Source organism: Lepidochelys kempii, chromosome 4, assembly GCF_965140285.1.
Source record: "Lepidochelys kempii isolate rLepKem1 chromosome 4, rLepKem1.hap1, whole genome shotgun sequence".
NCBI classification, from domain to species: domain Eukaryota; kingdom Metazoa; phylum Chordata; order Testudines; family Cheloniidae; genus Lepidochelys; species Lepidochelys kempii.
In genome coordinates this window covers 54,038,439-54,062,060 of record NC_136383.1, presented here as the reverse complement: position 1 = coordinate 54,062,060, position 23,622 = coordinate 54,038,439, and the positions used below count along the sequence as shown (strand labels likewise).

General features: G+C 41.5%; 1 protein-coding gene across 3 annotated transcripts in view; it reads left to right on the top strand.

Moving 5' to 3' along the window:
• The window catches only part of ZNF827 (zinc finger protein 827), a 133,783-nt gene that overhangs the window by 62,749 nt on the left and 47,412 nt on the right, over positions 1 to 23,622 (top strand). For all 3 annotated transcript variants that reach the window (XR_012158582.2, XM_073341277.2, XM_073341279.2), the window contains exons 6-7: positions 19,632 to 19,871; positions 20,594 to 20,651. Coding sequence is in view for 2 of the 3 variants with exons in the window: in XM_073341277.2 (XP_073197378.1) it covers positions 19,632 to 19,871; positions 20,594 to 20,651 (298 nt within the window). In the remaining variant the exon portion in view is untranslated. The remainder of the gene's footprint in view (positions 1 to 19,631; positions 19,872 to 20,593; positions 20,652 to 23,622) is intronic.

The following is a 23,622-nucleotide window of genomic DNA, read 5'->3' as shown; positions in this document are numbered from 1 at the left end:
TTTCAGAACATGCTACCATGGTGGTCCTGGACTTGAATCTCCTACCTAGAAGTCTAAATTTGGCCTCCAAGACCTCTCTTCCCCCTTTCCCTATATCATTGCACCACAACCACCAGCTTCTCCCCAGAACTGCCCATAAGTCTGTCTAAATATCTTGTGAGATCCTCAACCTTTGCACTCGGTTGGTAATTTACTATGCAGTTCTCCTGGTCATCACAAACCCACATAGCTATATTTCTAATAATCAAACCCCCCCATTTCTCTTACTGTGCTTTTCAAAGTAACTGGGGTTCCCTCCCCAGGATGAGTGTCCTCAGTGCGAGAGGATACTATGACATCATCTGGAATGAAGGTCCCCACTAGAGGATTGTTTGTCTGCTGCAGCTTGATGTTCCCCTTCCCCGAGACTGCCATCCTTAACAGCACAGAGGCTGTCAGACTGGGGGTGGGACCACTCTATTTTGTCCCTGAAAGTCTCCTCTCTGTACCATCTGTATCTCATAGGTCCTCCAGTTCAATCACCCTGGCTTCCAGAGCCCATACTGTCTCTCTGAAGGCCATGAGTTGCCTGCATCCATGATTACCCATAAGGCAGGTACATGTTGCAGTCAGTGCAATAAAGTGGATAGCCCCCCACTCAGCAGCTGGACTTCTGCCTGCATTCTTTTTACTCTTGCAGGGTTTTGGTTTTTGTTTTGGATGGGTCGGGGATAATTGGCTTAAGTTTAGAATTAGTTTGTTAGGTGTATTGGGTTTTTCTGTCTCTTTCCTTCTCCCACCTCCCTCCCCTCAATGTTTCTTTCCCAAGGGCTTTGCTGGTGCCCTTCCAGTCATTAGGTTATAGTCCCTCAGCCTTAGAATCACAGAACTGGAAGGGATCTGGAGAGGCCATCTAGTCCAGTCCCCTGCACTCAAGTCAGGACTAAGTATTATCTAGTTACTTCTCCCCTTGCTGCTGAAGTCTCACTGCAGCTACACTCTCCTTACCTTGGCAAAAAGAAAAGGAGTACTTGTGGCACCTTAGAGACTAACCAATTTATTTGAGCATGAGCTTTCGTGAGCTACAGCTCACTTCATCGGATGCATACCGTGGAAACTGCAGAAGACATTATATACACACAGAGACCATGAAACATACCTCCTCCCACCCCACTGTCCTGCTGGTAATAGCTTATCTAAAGTGATCATCAAGTTGGGCCATTTCCAGCACAAATCCAGGTTTTCTCACCCTCCGCCCCCCCCCCACAAACTCACTCTCCTGCTGGTAATAGCCCATCCAAAGTGACCACTCTCTTCACAATGTGTATGATAATCAAGGGTGCCACAAGTACTCCTTTTCTTTTTGCGAATACAGACTAACACGGCTGTTACTCTGAAACCTTACCTTGGCAGTTAACTCTGTCTGGTGATTGCTGTCTGTCCCAGGGCACTCTCTGCTTGAGAGCTGGATGTGGAAGGAATAAGGGATGCCTCTCTCCCTCTGTCTTTAAACTCCTTCGCAAAATTCACCTGGTTGCTGCTCCTGTTCACTTAGCTCAGCACACAGCCCCCCGAAACAGACCACAATATGATCTTCAAGCAAGCACACAACAAACTAAATAAGATAGTTATGAAAATCTTAAGAATTTCTGTAACTAGATTAATTCTGTTATAGTACAGCGGTCTTACTTTGGACCAGTTTAGATCAAATTGATACATTTTCCTCAGGAGCCTCTGACCGATTATGCAAAATACTAGTGATTTATTTAATGTTTGATAATAAGAAATTTTATTTTCTTATTTTAAAGAGATTGTCAGCTTTAAAACACATTTTAATCTGATTTTTTTCAAAATTGCTGTCTCAAGTGACACCTGTGATTGCTATAATTCAACAAAATGGGGGTAAATATTTTCCCCTGTTTTTTCCAGTTTGTGTGCATTGGACAGTTCTTTGTATATAATTTCGCTGTTTTTTGACAGAGAGTTAAACTTCTCATCTCACGCTCTTGCATCTTGACAGCATATTCATTGCACTTCCCTGGGGAGATCTCACAACCCGGAATCTTCCCCAGGCCCTGCAAGAGGGTTTTTACTAGTGTCACAGCAACAATGCTGCTGCTGTTCCTGAGTTTAGTACTGAGTCAATGTCTCTGAGGGGCAAAGAGCAACAGAAGCCTGGGGGAGCCGCGTCTTCGCTGTGTAGATCCCTGCTTAGTGCTAGGGAGCCCTTGGGAGCCCGGCAAGGGATGGGAGTAGGAAAGTCCTTGTCTTAATTTCCTAGACCCCTACGTGGGGCTTTGGAGGCATTTGGCAGAAGCAGTAGCTTCTGCTTCACCTCTCTGTAAGACCTTCTCTTTTACTTGCTGGGCTAAGAGAGAAGGTGTTTGACCAGGAGATAGATGCCACTCTGCAAGAGCCAAAGTGATTCCAGAAGTTTGTGGACCAAGCAGGGAAGGATATGGCCCCTTTGAGGAAGGGCAGAGATGGGAAATAATAGGAGACAGGAGGTTTGCAGGGGCTGAGAACCTAGGGGAGGCTTGGGGAACTGACCTCTTCTGCTGTAGCCAGTATGAGTGATAGTCCGGGACCAAGACGCAGTAGGGTCACCCCTCATGAGCCCCTCAACCGGAGCCCAGAGAAGGAGAAAGAAAATAAAGGAAATATTTTCAAACTAAAAATAGAAATGTAATGATACAGTAGAAAAGAAATCTTCTGTCTAAAGCTCATGGTAAAACTATAAGATTATGAGACTTTTGATTACTACAACAGAAATATGATAACAGTAGTACAATGTTATAGAGCTAATCCATTTTTTCTAGTTATTTACAAAGATGTAACCTGTTGAAGAGCTAGATTTACTATGTGTTAAGGCAAATCTAGGATTTTTTGCTGTATTTTGAGGTTTACTCCTAGCAGCGGTATACTGCAGAAAGTTCATATAGTTCATTTCACTTAATAGGTTTTTCCATGACAATTGCATAAATATGTAGCCCCAAAAGAATGTGAATAGTAATGGACTTCTATCTGGGGATGGGACTTGTCATGTTTCATGACACCATTAATGACTCAACCAAAGAGCAGGCAGAATGGAGGAAATATACTGCCTAATTGCAGGGGAGAAAAACTCATTTAATTGCAAATTTAGTTTCTGGTGAAAAAATCACTGTGTTCAGGATACTGAGCATGGAAAAGGAGAGATGCATGGCAAGCTGATTGCATGTTAATACCCAGAATTCTCTTCCAGCACACCAAGGTCTAATACAGCGTTTCTCAAATGGAGGATCACATCAGTGAGTCACAGGAAGGTTCTAAATGGATTGTGGGCCCGGTTAAGAGAAGAGGTCCTTGGGATGGAGGCATTGGAGAGCAAGCCCATCCTGATTCACCCTGTAGCAGCGGCTTCTATCCCCTGGGGCTAAGCCTGGCTCCCCACTATGCGTGTTGCAGTCTGACACATGGGGTTGCAGCACTACTCAACTTTGGCCCAATTTTAGTGAGCGGTGATGATGGGGGGTGGTCATTTGCCAGGAGACGGCCAGGCCAGACCTGGGTGGTGCTGCAACCAGTGCAACATCTGGAGCAGGGAGCTGGGCCCAGCCCAATGGGAGGGGCCCAAGAGCCACTGATGTGGGTAAGTGCTGGGCTGGCTTGCTCTCTACAGTCTTCCTCCCCCTTTCCTCACTCCTGGCACCTCCATTTACAGACTCCTATACTTTAAGGCCAGAAGAGATCATCATCAGGGGCGGATTTACCATAAAACACACTGTATCCTGGCATGGGGCCCCCCAACAACAGGCGCACCCCCTGTGGGAGGGCTGCTCCATGGGATGGAGGTTGCAGGGATAGAAGCTGTGGGGAGCAGGAAAGCAGGGAGGGAGGTTCACCCACAGCCTCAAGGGAGCAGGTGGGAGGTGCGGGTGGCAGGAGTGCTGCAAACGCGGGCTGGAGGACTCAGGAGGAGCACAGGGCAGATTTTACCAGCAGGTGTGTGCTTTTTAAAGTTTTAAATGATTAACAAGGACACTATTCGCTTCTTACGTTGCTGTTGACTTTCACTGTTTGAATTAAATTGTTTGTGCATGGAAGTGAGAATAAAACCCTTGAGTGAAGATCTGCAAGTCCTTCCAAAGCCCGCTGAGTCAAAGGGATGCTGTTCATTGCATTCAGTAGGCTTTAGATAAGGCCACTAATTAAGGTGCCACTTAGGTGCAAGTAACAGTAAGTCTGTGTATGTCTGTTTCTCATGTTTGTCACAAAGGCCGCAACTTTATGAAATAAACTACCATGAAGAATGCAAACAAACGGCAGGAGTTTTTGTGACAAAGGGTGTCTAGTAGCTCGGCCCAAGCATGAGCTGCCTTTTTTATGGTCCTGGCTGACAAACCTCAAGACCCAATCAGAGCTACCATCCGGACTCCCCCTTGCCTCGACATGGCTTACACTAAGCCACGCTCCACCTCTGTAGAGAAGGTTAGAGCCATCATTGAGACAGATTCCCATAGGCATAGTTTGACTTCTATATTTGGGAGGACTGGGGCAGCAGGTCCAGTCAGGCCAATGGGGCTGCACGTTGGGAGGGTGAGGACAAATTTCATGCCTGCCCACAAGGGTGCCATTTCAGATATGGGGAGGGGGAGGGCACAGTCTTAACCATGATTCCAGGGGCTACTTAGGCAACTGAAAACTCTGGAGTTTTTGCATAACTTACACTCAGCTCTAATACTAACATGTTCTGACATCTTGTGGCAAGTAACTTATGGGATACTGGTTAGGTTTAAAATTGTAATGTATATTCTTACTCAGATACTCTTACTAAAGTTAGAAGGGACCATCGTGATCATCTAGTCTGACCTCCTCCACATTGCAGGCCACAGAACCTCACCCACTCACTCCTGTAATAGACCCCTAACCTCTTGCTGAGTTACTGAAGTCCTCAAATCATAATTCAAAGACTTCAAGTTACAGAGAATTTATCATTTACACTAGTTTAAACCTGCAAGTGACCCATGCTGCAGAGGAAGCGAAAGATCTGCCCTGGGGGAAAATTCCTTTCCAACCCCAAATATGCTGATCAGTTAGACCCTGAGCATGTGGGCAAGACCCACCAGACGGATACCTGGGAAAGAATTCTCTGTAGTAACTCAGAGACCTCCCCATCTAGTGTCCCATCTCCAGCCATTGGGGATTTTTGCCCAGGCAGTCACCAATGGGCCACATGCCACTGTAGTCAGTCTGTCATACTATCCCCTCTGTAGACTTATCAAGCTCAGTCTTGAAGCCAGTTAAGACTTTTGCCCACACTGTTCCACTTGGGAGGCTGCTCCAGAACTTCACTCTTCTGATGGCTAGAAGTGTTCACCTAATTTCAAGTCTAAACTTGTTGATGACCAGTTGATATGTGTTTGTTCTGGGGTCCACATTGATGCTTAACTTAAATAACTCCTCTCCCTCCCTGGTATTTATCTCTCTGATGTATTTATACAGGATAATCATATTTCCCTTCAGCTTTCTATTGGTTAGACTAAACAAGCCAAGCTCTTTGAGTCTCTTCTCATAAAATAGATTTTCTATTCCTCAGATCATCCTAGTAGCCCTTCTCTGCACCTGTTCCAGTTTGAATTCATCTTTCTTAAACATGGGAGACCAGAATTGCACACAGTATTCCAGATGAGGTCTCACCAGTACCTTGTATAATGGTATTAACACTTCCCTGTCTCTGCTGGAGATACCTTGCCTGATGCACCCCAGGACTGTGTTGGCTTTTTCACGGCCACATCACATTGATGGCTTATAGTTATCCCGTGATCAACCAATACCCCCAGCTCTTTCTCCTCCACTGTCACTTCCAACTGATAGGTCCCCAGTTAATGCTTGTTGTTAGTCCCTAAATGCATGACTTTTCACTTTGCACTATTAAATATCATCCCATTTCTATTACTCCCTTTTACAAGATCATCCAGATCTTCTTGTATGGTATTCCGGTCCTCCTCGGTATTGGCAATTCCTCCCAACTTTGTCTCATCTGCAAGTGTTATTAGCACACTCCCATTTTTTTGTGCCAAGGTCAGCAATAACAATGTCAAATAAAGTTGGTGCCAAGACTGATGCCTGAGGAATTCCACTAGTAACCTTCCTTTACCTGAGAGTTCACTTTCAGTATGACCTGTTGTTGTCTTCCCTTTAACCAGTTTCTTATCCACCTTTCAGTTCTCATATTAATCCCCATCTTCTCCAATTTAACTAATAATTTCTCATGTGGAACTGTATCAACTGCCTTACTGACATCCAGGTAGATTAGACCTACTGCATTTCCTTTGTCTAAAAAAATCAGTTATCTTCTCAAAGAAAGATATTAGTAACTTTGTTACCACCTCTTGAATACAACAATGGAAACCATTGTAGAAAAATCTACAATTACTCTCTATCATTTAGTGGCTTATGTGGTCGTGGCACAGGGCCCCCGCGCTCTAAAAAAAGCACCTCTAAAAAAAGCACCTCCCAGCGCCGGTGCACTGTCTACACTGTCGCTTTACAGCGCTGAAACTTGCTGTGCTCACAGGGATGTTTTTTCACCCCCGAGCGAGAAAGTTGCAGCGCTGTAAATTGCCAGTGTGGACAAGTCCTTAGGCTACTTACTTTTTGAGCTCACCAAGTTTGGAACAGATCTTTTAACTTTAGGAAATATTCTAAAAGCCCTTTCTTATCTTAATCACCTGCTAATCACTCTGTTTATAAACAAAATGCTGACTCCCCTCCTCCAGGGTGCAAGCTGGCAGCAGCACCTCCTCTGCAGAACTCTTTGCACTGCACATGGAGGGTATGTCTTCACTACCAACGTTAAAGTGCTTCTGCGGCAGCGCTTTAACATGGCTGTGTAGTCACGGCACCAGCGCTGTAAAAAATCCGTCCCCACGAGGGGAGTAGCTCCCAGCGCTCGGCACGCGGCTCCCAGTGCTGTCTACACTGCCACTTTACTGCGCTGAAACTTGCATCGCTCAGGGGGGTGTTTTTTCACCCCCCTGAGCGAGAAAGTTTCAGCGCTGTAAAGTGGCAGTGTAGACAAGGCCTCAGACTGCCTGCCCCTGAGGCTTGCAGTTTCGGGGGGCAATGCCTTCCCTTGCCCCCCCAAACTCCGCCTATGCAGACTCCACACAGTCTTTGCTGGCAAGTCTTTTGGTCCCAGCTATCCACGAATCCTACAAATCTGGAAGATATATATCCCTCCCTCCTTACCAGTCTGACCTAACCAGACAGATAAATTTACCTTCCTGCAAAGACTATGTCCGCTCCTAAAATTGTGACGTATTGTGGAACATATGGAAACCTGACTGCAGTGCTGGCTTGATGCAACCAGAAACCAGAATGCAATACAGTTTTGCAAAGATAAGAACCAGCGACTTACCTTAGGTTTCAGAATAGCAGCCATGTTGGTCTGTATCCGCAAAAAGAAAAGAAGGACTTGTGGCACCTTAGAGACTAACCAATTTATTTGAGCATAAGCTTAAGCTTAGTCTCTAAGGTGCCACAAGTACTCCTTTTCTTTTTGCGACTTACCTTAAGCTCGGTTATCAAGTGGTACATCAAGAGGAGAATCTGAATGTCCTTTACTCCTTGCCCAGCTAAACCTAATGGGTGAAGCTCCCTTTTGGCCAATAAGAGAGCTCCTTAGAGCAAGGGGAATGACTTTGCACAGTCAGCTAGCAGGCCAGACTGTTGTTGGTTATGAGAACCAAGCAGCTCCTGGTATCCCTCTAGGGAATCACTCAGCAAACCCAGCCACCTGTACATCACCTTGTTAGCCTATGTGGAGAGCAGAGTGGCCAAGGACAGCTGAGCTGAATTCCACACAGCAGTGCAAAGCACTAGCTGCAGCAGCATCTGGCAAAAGTGGCACTTTTCTAATATGTATCTGAAGTCCTGTGAGATCACAATTTTTCTACAAAATGCAAAAGGCACTAGTTGGAAAAGTTCATGTTCATAGAGATGTACAAGCATATTAATCACAACTGAACAGAGCTTAAAGTTTAGTAGATGTTAATGGATAATAGATCTTTAAATAGGTTAGATCAGAGATTTTAATTGACCTTCCCTTTTTTATGTAAGTGTAATCTTGACATCTATTGAAAAGCATATTAATTTAAAAGATGAGGTCATTTGGAATAACGAATGCTAATGTCCACAGTTTAAATGTACCTTCTTTGTTAACTTTCAGATAAAAGTTTAAACAAAAAGCAAGAGCCTGGATTCTTAGCGCTACTTTTGTCCCTCTATATTGTTCAACCACCATACAGAAGCCACAGAGTTGGTAAAAGTGGCCATATGGATATGGGAATTGCCCGGAGTAAGGGATTCCCTGGATGTATAGGGCCATTGGAAAGGCTCTGTGCTTTCCTAGCATAGTAGCATGTTGGGTAGAGAGGGAATGTATCCGAGATTGTCACACTCAAGCTGTTATGAGCTGCTGTGAACCCATATAGAACCTTTGAAGAGGACTGCAAACTAGAGCAGCCTCTGGAGATGCTCTGACTTTTGCTGGGAACCCATCCAGTCCCTGTGTGTGCTCCCAGAATCTTGGAGGTGCAAAGTTTGCATGAAGCCACCTTTGTGTCCCCTTCTTCCCTTTGCTTATTTCTGCATAGAACACAGTGCAGTGAGATGCCAAGGTGAATAAGAGCCAAGGTGTTTATGAATTTATAAGTATCCACAGATACTCTTGAAGTTCAGTAGATGAATCTTGAAATATGAGAGAACTATATTGATTGGAATGTGTTGGGTGAGCAACAACATTGGTCACTGCATGTGTAGACTTTAAAACACTTTTCAGTTATTTTTTTTTAATCTTAAAGGGTTGATAATCCTGTAATCAGAATCTCTAAAATTAGCATCCACAGTTTTATAATTTAAAAAGGAGAAGTGAAATGTGTATTGCGTGACTCTGATGTATCCCTATGTTGTGGTTTACTTGCCTTTGCCAGTTTTTTCTAGTTCTAGTTGTTACTAAATTGGATTTTTTAGTTATAAAATGCTACAGCATGGAATTTTGTTAAAGTGGAAACTCAAAACAGTAGCCATTTTCCAATTTTGTTCTTTTATGCAAAGCCCTGTTGCATTGATTCCAGCCTTATCAACATTGCCTTACATAAAACATCAGTAAGAAAAAAGAAAAAGTTACAGCGGAATAAAGCATCAAGCACAGAGCCCTAGGGAAAATCAGATGTTACTTGTTGTGGCTCTGAAGCTGAACCTCTGAGGCTCACCAACTGTTTCCTACCACTAAGGTTTTATTTAAGCTGTTTTAGGGCATGTTTATTTCTAGCAAATGAGAACAATTAGCATAACAAAATGCCTGATTCACCATATTGAATGCTTTTGAAGAGTCAGTACAAGTTGACCCACTAGTTACTCCTGTCGACTTGATTGTGAAAACTAATGCACAAATTCAACTTATCAGACATTCAAGGGAAATATTTTTCACCCAAATTGCCAGTTGGCATGTGAACCTGACTGGCATCCCAGCTAATAATCAGGTAATTCAGGCTCTTGGTTATCAGACACAAAGATTCTAGGTCTGAGGTATAACATCTGAAATTACTCTGGAAGCCAAATTTTTGGAGACTTATGGTATTGCCAACATCAGGCTTTACTACCTGATTCGTGATATTTTAAATAACTATATAGTAGGGCTGTCGAGCGATTAAAAAATTAATCACGATTAATTGCAATAATAGAATACCATTTATTTAGATATTTTTGGATTTTTTTCTACATTTTCAAATATACTGATTTCAGTTACAACACAGAATACAAAGTGTACATGCTCACTTTATATTTATGATTACAAATATTGTGCTATAAAAATAATAAAAGAAATTGTATTTTTCAATTTACCTCATACAAGTACTGTAATACAATCTCTTTATCGTGAAAGCTGAACTTACAAATGTAGAATAATTTACAAAAAAAAACTGCATTCAAAAATAAAACAATGAAAGACTTTAGAGCCTACAAGTCCTTCAGTCGTACTTCTTGTTCAGCTAGTCACTCAGACAAACAAGTTTGTTTACAGTTGCGGGAGACAATGCTGCCCGCTTCTTGTTTACAATGTCACCTGAAAGTGAGAACAGGCGTTCACATGGCACTCTTGTAGCCAGTGTTGCAAGATATTTACGTACCATATGCGTTAAAGGTTCATATGTCCCTTCATGCTTCAACCAGCATTCTAGAGGACATGTATCCATGCTAATGAGAGGTTCTGCTTGATAACAGTCCAAAGCAGTGCAGACCAACACATGTTCACTTTCATTATCTGAGTCAGATGTCACCAGCAGAAGGTTGATTTTCTTTTTTGGTGGTTCAGGTTCTGTAGTTTCCACTTTGGAGAGTTACTATTTTAAGACTTTTGAAAGCATGCTCCACACCTCATCCCTCTCAGATTTTGGAAGGCACTTCAGATTCATAAACCTTGGGTCGAATGCTGTAACTGTCTTTAGAAGTCTCACATTGGTACCTTCTTTATGTTTTGTGAATTCTGCAGTGAAAGTGTTCTTAAAATGAACAACACATACTGGGTCATTGTCTGAAACTGACTGCTATAACATGAAATATATGGCAGAATGCGGGTAAAACAGAGCAGGAGACATACTATTCTCTCCCAAGGAGTTCAGTCACAAATTTAATTAATGCGTTATTTTTTTTAATGAGGGTCATCAGCATGGAAGCATGTCCTCTGGAATGGTGGCCGAAGCATGAAGGGGGATACGAATGTTTAGCATATCTGGCACATAAATACCTTGCAATGCCGGCTACAAAAGTTCCATGCGAACACCTGTTCTCGCTTTCAGGTGATATTGTAAGTAAGAAGCCAGCAGCATTATCTCCCAGAAATGTAAACAAACTTGTTTGTCTTAGTGATGGGCTGAACAAGAAGTATGATTGGGTGGACTTGTAGGCTCTAAAGTTTTACATTGTTTTGGTTTTGAGTGCAGTTACGAAACAAAATCTACCTTTGTAAGTTGTACTTTCACGATAAAGAGATTGCATTACGGTATAATATGAGATGAACTGAAAAATACTATTTCTTTTATCATTTTACAGTGCAAATATTTGTAATAAAAAATAATAATACAAAGTGAGCACTGTACACTTTGTATTCTGTGTTGTAATTGAAATCAATATGTTTGAAAATGTAGAAAAACATCCCAAAATATTTAATACATTTAAATTGGTATTTTATTGTTTAACAGTGCGATTAAAATGGCAATTAATCGCGATTAATTTTTTTAATCATGATTAATTTTTTGGAGCTAATCACTTGAGTTAACTGCAATTAATTGACGGCTCTACTATATAGGCTTGATTCTGAATTTGCACCAATCTCCGTAAGTAACTGCCAACTGAGTCAACAGAGTTACGCTGGTGTAAAATTGAATGATGAGACTCAAACCCTCTCTATGTAAATAACATTTATTTTTATAAAGTATAAACCAAAAGAAATAGCCATTGCTGGGCATCATTTTCCCCACCATGTGTAAAATGGTTAGTGATCATCAAATGAAAGATGCTATACAAAATAAGTTTATTGGTATATTGATACTAACTTTATTTTGCATGGAGGTAGTTTAATCTCCGTAATTTAACATTTTTACACTTTGTATGAGCTGACAGCTTATGAGTTAGCTCCATTTCTATTTTAAGATACTATGGAAGCAATGAACTCACAGTAGAGGCTTATGTTATTGGAATAAAATCTTATGTGATCATTTTTACTTGTCTTCCGCTTTTCCGCTTTATTTCTACCTTAATGGCTCATACTGGCAGCCCAACCTTTTGATGGAAGAAATTTGGACATGGTCTTTCTGAAGTTAGTCAATACTGGTTCTAAACAGAGCAGAGGGTGTTACTTTAGAGTGGATTTCTGCACAACTCTCAGGCCCTGCTGCCTGGGGGATTGGGAGAAATCTCTGGAGCTGAATGCCAATCTGTGTATTTTCACCATGGCAGTGCACTGTGCTACAATTAGACTGTTAGGATCTCCCTTATGGTTTGGTTTGGTCTTTTGGGATGTTACTACTTTACAATTCCTTGTGTTCATGAACACAAAAGAGGCTGTAACCTCTGATGAATGCACTTCAGACCAAAATAAACCATATGCAGTACTCTGTTTTTATGACTGATTTGGAAAATAGTGTCTCTTGATATGAATAGCTGTACCTGAGGGTTTTATGGGTCACCTGATTGAAAGGCTTACTGATGTGTAAAGTAACAACTCTTGGTGGTTTGATGTTAGTGCTTTTATAGATGCAATAAGTTTCCCTTATTTTGTTAAACTAGTTGGGCATCATGTAAATTAGCAACAGAAAATCAGTCCAAAATTACAGGTTTCAGAGTAGCAGCTGTGTCTGTCCATATCCGCAAAAAGAACAGGAGTACTTGTGGCACCTTAAATACTAACGAATTTATTAGAGCATAAGCTTTTGTGGGCTACAGCCCATTTCATCGGATGCATAGAATGGAACATATAGTAAGAAGATATGTATACACACACACACACACACACATACAGAGAAGGTGGAAGTTGCCATACAAACTGTAAGAGGCTAATTAATTAAGATGAGCTATTATCAACAGGAGAAAAAAACTTTTGTACTGATAATCAAGATGGCCCATGTAGACAGTTGACAAGAAGGTGTGAGGATACTTAACATGGGGAAATAGATTCAATATTAGATCATCTAGTCCAGCAGTTCTCAAACTGCGGGATTGCGACTCCTGATGGGGTCTCGAGGTTATTGCCTGGGAGTTGCAAGTTGTCAGCCCCATACCTGGTGGGGCTCCAGCTGTCAGCTCTGCCATGCATGGAGCTGACAGCCCCAGTTAAATTAAATTAAAATTACCCTCTTTCCCCCTGTTTTTAATTTATAAGGAGACAGGGTTGCACTCAGAGGCTTGCTGAGTGAAAGGGGTCGCCAGTACAAAAAGTCTGACTAGTCCATCCACAATTGTTCTCTGCTGTATTTTTATGGTGCTTCATCCAGTGTATTTTTAAGTGAACAACAGACTATATTTTAGGGTGATCAGATGTCCTGATTTTATAGGGACAGTCCTGATTTTGGGGTCTTTTTCTTATATGGGCACCTATTACCCCCCACCCCATCCCGATTTTTCACACTTGCCCTCTGGTCACCCTACTATATTTTGCAGACCAGTATAACAGCTCTGTCATGCTACAAGTTAATTTGGCCATCAAAGTTTATTTGAATAGTGCATAAACCATGACGATAATTTAACCCTGCCCAGCTACCCAGGTGTAATGCAAAAGAAAAGAAAAATCAAAGTAGTTGTTGTGTTACATATTCAACCTTAGTCTTTTCAATGTGCTAACCTCATTCCTAATAACACTGGGCCCAGTTCTGACCATGTGTAAACCTATGCAGGAGTGCAAGGAGCCTTTTACTCCCTTGCATGAAGGGGAAAACCACTTTCATGCGGTACTATTCTCCCACCTGTGCAAGTGGGTAGGGAGTGAGCAGAGACTTGACATCATTTCCTCTCCCACCATGTGGGCCAGCATAGCTAAACAGGTGCAGAAGTAGTAGTAATCTGTGCCAGGAGTTGGACTGATTCATGTTGCTTCACCACCTAACCCCAGGGCAAGAATGAACCAGAGACCATGTTGTGACACTGAGTCACAACATGGTCCCCAGTCATCTGCTTGGACAACATGACTATGTGCTTCCCCTTACTCAGGTCTTGTGATAAAATTACAGTCTAGCTATGTATCACTTTTTCTTTGCTTTACTGTTAGGAAAGAGGCTAAGGCATGACTTATGTTTATTTTTTTTCTGACAGGATGGAATGGGGGCCTAGAATAAGATAGGGAAGGAAGAGAGAAATATCTCAAATGTGTAAAGTTAGCTTGAGCTGTGGAAGTCTTCCCTGATCATGAGAGAAAGGAAGCACTTGTATTATTCCATTCTTGCCTCTGCCTGGCTTATGTCAGTGTCTCTCAATCAAAAGAGTAAGCAGGACAGGGGATTAAACTCTATGGAATGGAAACAGAAATTGAATATTTTGAAAGAGAGGCGGAGCAGCAAAGGTTAACCCATATCTCTTCACCTAAATGTGGAGGCTGGTCCCAGAACTCTGGATGTCACACATCTGAGGAACATATGTTTGCCAAGTTACCTGAAATTTTGATTAATAATAATAACTGATGTAGACCTTCCAAGCTCACTTTCAGTGCACTATATTTTATTTTTTATCCTTCACCATTGATACAATTTTCTATGGCTTATTATAAGAGGGTGAGAGAAGCTTTAGGGAAAGAAGAAATATGCTTGATAGAGCAAAAAATAGTATTGAATTATAATATTTCTACCTTGCTTTTCCATTGAGAACCCAATATAAAATGTTCTTAAGTCTGAAATAAATCAGGTAGATCGTGAATGGTGGAGATTTTTTATCAGTTTGGCCTTTTTTCAAAAAAATGCACAAAGGTTGTCATAGGATAGAAAACACTTCATGTAAATCATTCTTGGAACATTCCCATGTAGCTGTTAACTGCTAGCTTCATTTCTATTAGTGCTGCAAATAATAAAGCCTCTTTTCTCCATTTAACAACAAAAGCAACCAAAACAATCTCTCCTTCCAGGTCCACAATCTAGGGAAATACAAATGAGTCAGTCAATAAGTCAACTTGATCTTGCATGAAAAGGTTTCCTGTATGAAAACTTAATATTTGTACTAAAGCCATATAAAAACACTAGGACTATATTGGGGTCGCATGACATTGTGAATGGCTGAACCATGTTATACTACCTTACAATATTCTGTAAATATTTAGCAGCTCAGGACAAAATGCATGGCAGAGCTTGAAGATTTGATGGCCAAGATTAGAGAAAAATGGAAATCACGGAAGGTGCTAAGTAAACACATCCTTAATTGGCACAGGGGGAAACAGAGAAGGCAGAATCAGAGTAACTACCAAGTGAAGTTAGTTGAACCAGTGAACTTTTGTTGGTGAACTGAAGTTGAAACAGCTATAGGGTGGTGGTTTTGATTTTTAAAAACATCCCTAATATCCTTACACTTCAAAGAAAAGATTGGCAAAGAGGAACTGCCTACCCTTCCAAACCTCACTAGTAGGCTGTATCCTCCTCCTCCCCCAGTAACAGATTAGTGGTCAGATACTGCAGCTATGATCTCCTACCGTCTACACCAATTAATATTCTGACCCACAAGTGCCCATTAGTACTACACTAAGCACACAGCTCTCCATGGTGCTCTGATGAAGTCAGACAATGAGGAAAGACTGAGGAAAATTATGAATTAAATTGATTGGGAGGTAAAATTGAGACAGGAAAACGTGGACAAAAATTGGAAGTTCCGTAAGAAGAGTTTATTAGATCAAAAAGTCATGATTCCACAATCAAGAAAGAGGAGAGGACAAATTTGGCTAAAAGCCTATCCTGGTCAGTGGCAAAGTGAAACCAACAATTAGAAATATTTATTTTAACAAATGGGAAACGGAGGAAACAAATAGGAAATAGCATAAATTAGAATTCATGATGAGGAAAATTGATAAGGGGAGCTAATGACAGGGAAAAATCCATAGCTGGCAGAAGTAAGGACTATAAGAAGGAGGTTAAGTACATTAGGGGCAAAAGAAATCCTAGCAATGATGTAGGCTCATTACTAGGTGGAGATGATAAAATTGTTGATGATGCAGAAGAGGCGGGAAGTGTTCAATAAATATTTCTGTTTTGTATTCAGAAAGAAGCAGTTTGATGTACCCCTATCACATGAGGAAGATGAAGTACTTTTCAGTCCATTAGTAACTAAGGAGGATGTTAAACAAATCTACTAGGGGTAAACGTTTTGAATCAGCAGGCCCATATAACTTGCACTCAGGAGTCCTAAAGAGTTGGCTGAGGAGATTGCTGGGCTGTTGCTGTTAATTCTTATCAAATATTGGTATTCTGGGGAAATTTTAGAAGACTGGAAGAGAGCTAATGTTTTTCCAGTATTCAAAAAGAGCAAGTGGGATGATCTCAGTAACTATAGACTGGTTTAGTGTGATCTCAGTCACTGGCAAATTTTAATGGAAAAGCTGATAATGGGTTCAATTGATAAAGAATTAAGTCATAGTAATATAATTGATGCTAGGCAACATGGTTTTATGGAAAATAGGTCACATCAAATAAACGTGATTTTATTCTTTGAGGAGATTACAAGTTATCCCTAACTGGGTGAAATGTAATGGCCTGCAATACACAAAAAATCAGATTAGATGAGCTGATGGTCCCTTTTTGCCTTAAACTCTATGAATCTTTGAAAGGCTGGAATGCTGATGGAGGAAGACCAGGACTCTGCCAGTACTATGAGCTGCCTTGGCCAGTTTTGGAATGCAGTGTAATAACTGAGATAGTGTGGCCCTGTCCCATTAAGGGTTTTATAGATCAGCATCAGACTATGAAGTGAATCTGGAAGTGAACAAGAGCCAGTGCAGACTGAATGTTTGCCTAGAGCCACATAGGGAGTTACAGTACTCTAGACTGGAGCTGACAAATGCATGGATTGCTGTGACAGATTTCCTCATCTGAAAGGAATGGACAAAGTCTTCATGCTAGCCAGAGAAGGAAGGCAGCATTTTTGGTTACTGCTGCTGTTTGGATGTCCAGTGTTAGTCATGAATCTACCATGACTAAATGTTACAAAATGTTAGCTACCAGACTGCAGATGGTAAGAAAGTGGAATTTACTAGTTCCTCAAAGAGTTTCTCTCTTCTAATTTGTATTACTTCTATTTGTTCAGGGGTCAATTTGAGCCAGCTGTTCTTTATCCAGGCTCTACCTTCCTACATATGCTAAAATATCTGGGCCACTTTGTGCTATGTAAGAGAGCTGCAGAGCTGCATTTATGTAGGAAGACTGGTCTAGTAGATAGGGCACTTGAGACCAGGATGCAGTCCTTGGCTCAGCCACAGACTTCCTGTGTGAACTTGGACAATTCACATATGTACCCTGTGCCTCAGTTCCACATCTGTAAAATGGAAATAATACTTCCCTGCTGCACCAGGGTATTGTGAAGATAAAAATCTGTTAATGATTGTGAGTTGCTTGGATACCAATGGTGATGAGGACTATATAAATATCTAAATAGGTAGACAGACACATTATCAAATCTATTGCTGTCATCATAGCTAATATTTATCTCATGATGTCCTCTAATACTAAACAAGAAGAGTGACAGAATTAAGGCTTGTGAAACTCCATGTATCAGAGGTCTCAGGATCGAGTAACAGCTGCCTATCATCACTGTAGGTGATCTTAAGGAAAGGAAAGAGCACAGTTAGTTAAGCACAATTTAAATCTGCTCATGCCAGGACATATAGGTGAAGCAGCACCTCGTGGTGGATTGTGTCAAAAGCAACTCACATCAGAGTATCAGCATTGTTGTTTTGCTTCTATTCAGTTCTGTAAAGTTGTCCATCCGTGTTACCAGTGCTTTGCCAGTTGTAACTTAGCCTGAAGCCAGGTTGGAAGGGGTCAGATGTTGCTAGAGCTAGTTCACTATCTCTTTCCCAGGAAAAACAGGGTTGAGAGCAGATGGTAGTTGATGACGATGGCATCGACCATGGATTTTTGGAAGCTAGATCACAGTATTTCATGCTTCCTGGTGGTTGATTACCACCTTTGAGAAAGCCATTGACTGCTTCTATTTCTGTCAGAAATGGGCCATTACATTTGCTGCTGACTCTAGCAAGAGTCAGATTTGAGGCACAGATTTTTTAAAAAAGATTATAGTACCTCTCGTTATTGAGAGTGAACTTAATTCTGAGAAGAAGAATGGTGAACGTGCTTCCTGCAAATGAGAGGCTATCATGGATTTTCAGTTTTCTGAGCAAAGTAGGAGGGCAGCCGTCAGGTTGGTGGAGAAAAAACATTCTTATTGGTTGGCTTACAAATCAGAACAGTTCCTTTAGATAGGATTTGGTGGATGCTGTAAGTCAATGAGAAGAGCAATTTTTGGCCTTCTCACCAGCATGGCCCAGACCTCTTCAAATTCTTTATGCTATGCTTCAGTAAAAAAGAACCTTATTGGTAGGGAAGCCAAAGCTCTGGAGTAGAGCTGTTCAAAACTGGAAATTTCCATCCCACTGGAAATTCCAAAATTTTGAAATTTCCTGCAAAATGAAATTTTTTGTGGGGAGAAAATGTATCTGGTCAGTCAAATCATTCAGCCATTCAATTGAAATGTTTTTTTGTTCTGATTTTGATGTTTTAAAAATTAATACTATAATTTATAATGAGGAAACAAAAAGGTGTTTCAAAACCAAACAACCCCTAGGGCCTTCCACTCTCCTTTAAACTTTGTTTATAACTGAAAAAACTTAAGTGGGAGTCTGGAACCAACTCTCAGTTCAGGATTACACTTCAGAGCAGCCCACCTGCTTTATAGGTATTTTGGTGTGCCATGATCGAGCTGCCTTGAAGTGCAGCCTTTGAGGTTCTTTTGAAGTGGAAGGGAGCCAATATTTCAAGGGGATAAGGTCACTTCACCCTGCACCTGCATCACAGCACTCATGAATACACATGAATAATCTAAGTGTACCTACACCGTAGAAAACTGAACTGAGAGTTGGTTTTTAGATTATCACCTCATTTTCTTAATTTAAAAGACCAAGTTTTAGGGCTGGGGAAGAAGACAGAAGAGGGGAAAATTGGATTTGGAGAGTTGGACAGGAAGGGTACTATGGGTTTGTAGTGTTTTAAGAGAAAATTCCTATGCCTGTTATCGAAAATGGGTTTTAAGAAAGAGAGGAGGCATAAAAATGTTCCTCCTAATATATTTGCTCTTAACATGTGCATAGGATAACTTTGTGTGTGTGATGAGGTTTCAGCTATGCACCTTTGGGAACTGGTGTCCATCAGTGACATCATTTAAAAAAAAACAAAAACCTTGGCCAATTAGAATATGACTGATTAAACAGTGCCCACAGCCAGTAAATTAAATAACTATAGTTTTTTTTAAAAACAAAAATACGTTTTTGGGCAATCTTCCCATTTCTGTTTAGAAAAATAGTCTGATGAATATAATTCGGATAGGTTTAAGAGGGGTAGCCGTGTTAGTCTGTATCAGTAAAAACAACGAGGAGTCCTTGTGGCACCTTAGAGACTAACAAATTTATTTGGCATAAGCTTTCGTGGGATATAACCCACTTCATCAGATGCCTGGAGTGGAAAATACATTAAGAAGGTATAATATACAGCACATGAAAAGATGGGAGTTGCTTTACCAAGTGAGGGGTCAGTGCTAACGAGGCCAATTCAATTAGGGTGGATATAACCCGTTCCCAACAGTTGACAAGAGGGGGGTGAATATCAACAGAGGGAAAATTTACTTCTGTAGTGCTAACGAGGACAATTCAATCAAAGTGGGTGTGGCGGATAGTGATTCCTGCTCTCCCCTCCAGAGATCTAAATCAGACCAGTACCACTATACTCAGCTACTTGCTTTCAGTCCTGTTTATGCTGATATCCTAGTAATATGTAAAACTAGCATTTGTTATTCCTCCTTACTTGCTTTGAAAATTTTTAATTGAATTAAACAATTTTGTTTGTTGTTTTGTTTATTTTAACACATATTTGCAGCGGAAAGTTACAAGGAAACCCAGATGGTAAAGATTAAAGAAGAACCAATGGAAGTTGACATTCATCAGTCCCAGCCCTCAATTTCACCCAGCCAGACTGTTGGTTACAGCTCTTTATTAGGGAGAGAGATTACTGAACACATACAAAAGGTACCAGAGGGCCGAGTGCTCCCGGAGAGAAACCTCTTCAGCCAGGATATATCAGTGAAGATGGCTTCAGAGCTGCTCTTCCAACTGTCAGGTAAAGACGGTAGACATAGCTACCACTGTGTGCTCTTTGGAAGTGGAATTTAAAGAACAAAAGAAGATAGCTAACATTGTTCTGATTTTACACACAGTTAAGTCTAGTATGGTATAGAAAATAATAGAAATGAAAAACACTTTCTTCTATGCCTTACATTAGAAATTCAAAAGCTTCCCCATAATATTGGCCAAGAATTCTTTAGCTATTTAGAATACGGTTTTGGGTGTTGTCAGTCAGAGCAGTTTCATAACATTTTAACTGTTTTGGAAAAAACAGAGTTCATCTCTTGTGTCTTGAAAGCTAATTAAATAATTCCTGACAGCTGGTAGATACAGAGCTGAAAATAAAGTAAAGGAGGGTTTCTGTGCACGACATCTATTGGAATAAGCACGTGATGGTTGCAGCATCAGAGGTTCTTCTGACTGCTTTACAGATTCCCACTCACAGAGGGGACAAGCAGCAGAGAACACAGAAAGGTTTTCATTGCCATAAACTGAACGAATGCAAGAATTGTGAATAGTGATGCTAAAATATGCAGCAAGACTAATATTGTGATAGTTACAGTTTAAAATAAAAATGATTCTAGTGTTCTTAGCTCATTCTAATTATTGGATAAAAGTTTTCCTGTACTGTAGTATAAAGCAGCAAGGATATAAAATAATTAAAAATCTGAAAAAATGGTTCTCATGCTAATTAAAATTATCTTTGTTCTTCTGCAGAAAAGGTGAGCAAAGAGCACAATCACACTAAAGATAACACCATCAGAACCACAACCAGGTAAGTTCCATCCATGTAGTGCTGCAGCATAAATTGCATGGGTTAGCTTTACATTGCAGTTCATAATTTAAAATGACACCATTTCACAATTGTAATATCATATTATAAATGTAAGATAGTTTTCTGTGTCCAGGGTAACATATATGACTAAAAAAATTAGGCCTATAAATCAGTGCATATTATGAGGCCATAAAACAAGACAAGATGGCACCTTGGCACCATACCAGAGCTATCTGTGGTAATGATTCTTCCTTTCCCTGACCAAATGTGCAAACGTTCCACTGGAAATTGATTTTCCTAGTTTATTTTTTTCTGCAAAACAAAATATTATTTCAGTAAATTATAACTTAAAAGAATATCAGGGACAATTGGTGAGTAAGGAATTATCTGACAGTACAGTTTTTAACATTTTTTTTGTATTGGTCCATGTCTTGTGATTCATTTTCCTGACAAATTCAGACTTCTCAAATAACAGTTCAGTTTTGTGATTTGGTCCCACTGAGATGGACCCTCGTAGTTTCTTTCAGGTATTGTGTGAGGTAAAAACTAGTGAAATATTTGATGTAGACTAATTGTCAGGGTTAGGAAAATGGGGCAAAATTGGCAGAGAATTAAGAGAACTAACATATGATTCAACCAGCCTATATTCTTAGAGGGCTGATGTACAGTATGTTGCATGAGAACAAGCCCATAAGGGGTGCTTACGTTTAAATGAGGAATGGTGACTTATGTTTCTGATATAAGGAGCTTCCTAATCTCTTCACTAAATGGAGGCTGGGAGATCTCTTTGAAAACTGTATTGCACTAAGCACTTATTTACCAAACCTCCTCTTCTAACTCTGCCATTCAGTTTGAATTAATATTATACATTATGTACAATATATAGACAAAGGGCTATATGAATAGCACTTTTTTCTAAACGCTTTGTATGCATTTAAGAGAGTAAACAAAAGGGCACATTGAATTAATAATGACTTTATTCTCTTGGAGCTGGTACCTAGCTTAACTTCAGGACTTTGTATGTTAATTATGCCTTATATTTAAGATAAGACTAGCTGAGATCTCAGCATGTCAAATGAGTACTTTGCTCTGTGAGCCTGAAAATTCCAACTTCATGTTAGAAGCTAAACTGCATAAGGTATGCAGTAAAGTGTAGGTACCTAAAGAGAATTTGCTCACCTCAAAAAGTTTCCCTCCTCTGGCAATTTTCACATCTACTTTGAACCCATTATCCATAATGTTCTCATACCTGTGCTCAATTAGATGGGAAATAAGTTTGTAGGGTTTAATGGACAGGAACTTTTTACTGTTCTTCAGCCAGCCTCGGAGTGTATTAACTCACAAATATTTGTATTTAACCCTGTCGGAGGCCTCAGGGTTCTGCCACACCCATCCCAGGAAAGGAGCAGTGGAGAGGTCCTCCAAGCAGGCTAGAGTGGCTGCAGGTGAAGCAGCCAATCAGGGCCCAGGAGAGCCATATAAAAGGAGCTGCAGAGCCCCACAGGCAGTCCTCAGACTTATGACACAGTTGGTTCCTGAATATCGCATCTTAAGTTGAAAACGTCGTAACTCGAATTTTCCATAGTAACAATGTCAGATTGAGTGTCATAATGTCGAAATCAACATCATAAAGTTGCAACACAGTGACAGTTTATAAACATCGTAAGTGACGTTCGTCGTAACTCTAACATCGTAAAGTCGAGGACTGGCTGTAGTTGTTTGCTGTTTGGAGCAGGAGAAGAAAGGACTGCAGGTCTGGCTGCTTGGAAGAGCAATAAGGTCCCATATGGTTTGCTAGCAGGGATCGCGGGAGCATTGAGGAAGCTCTTGGCTGGTTGCTAGGACTGAGTAGGGACTGAGCCTGGGGAGGGCAGCAGAAAGATAGTGTCTCCCAGGAGGAAGCCCTGGGGATACAACTGCATTCCAGGGCTGGACTACTTAAAGACCAAAGCACAGGGAGGGCTAGCGAGAGAGACAGGCCCCGGTGGACCGTATACACCAGAAGGGGTTTGTGCTGGTTAACATGCAGACAGTGACTCGGACGGAGCACTGAGTCGCTGAAGACCTGCCTGAGAACCACTGAAAGGCGTCACCAGAACTAAAGAATGCAGACACGCCCAACCAGAAGGGGGCACTCGCGAGAGGTGGGTTCCAACCCCATTACAAACACCTAACACTTTTTAGGCACTACTGTAATATACATAATAAAAATTTTAAAATGTCATTTGGTCACCACCAAGCGAGGGCTAGTAGGACTCACGTAAAGTGTTCTAGCGTTCCTGATTCTTATCAGCTGAGCTTATAATTAATACTCAGGGCTGCCCAGTGTTATGCATCTTGCATGAAACATCTTTGGCAGCCCTGTCCCATACCATGCATTTAGCTAGGCTGCAGGAGTACCCTGTAATTGCTGCTGCTGTTCACTAGGGGCTGCTGTAGTGCCTACTGAACAGGCAGCTTCTCTGCCTTCCTTTGCTGCTCCCCTTGCTGTATCTGAGCAGGGCAGGGGCAGCCAGGAGGAGATGGTGACGGCAGCAGCAGCAGCAGCAAGAGCAAGCAGAGGAGGCAGTGGCAGAGACAGAAGTTGAGGGGGCCCATTACAGACTCCAAACGTCCCCAGCTTTCCTCCCATCATCCTCCAGACACAACCACTCCGCTTCCCCTTCACTCATCCACTGTCAGCCTCTGGCTACTCCCTTCCAGCAGCATCCCCATACACTTCCACCTGTCCTCAGCCAGCTTCCCCCACCATCCAGTCACCACCGAGACCCACACTCGGTTTCCGTCTGTTTCTTACAGACATCTACAGGCACCTTCCCTCAACCTCCCCACTGCCACCTCTGCCAAAGCAAACCCCACCCACCAGCACTTAGCTACTCCTCAGACCTGCAGATGGCCTCCTGCACCCACCCATCCGAAACACCCTAGCTTCTTCCAGCACCCACCCATCTACCTAGCACCCCCCCCCCAG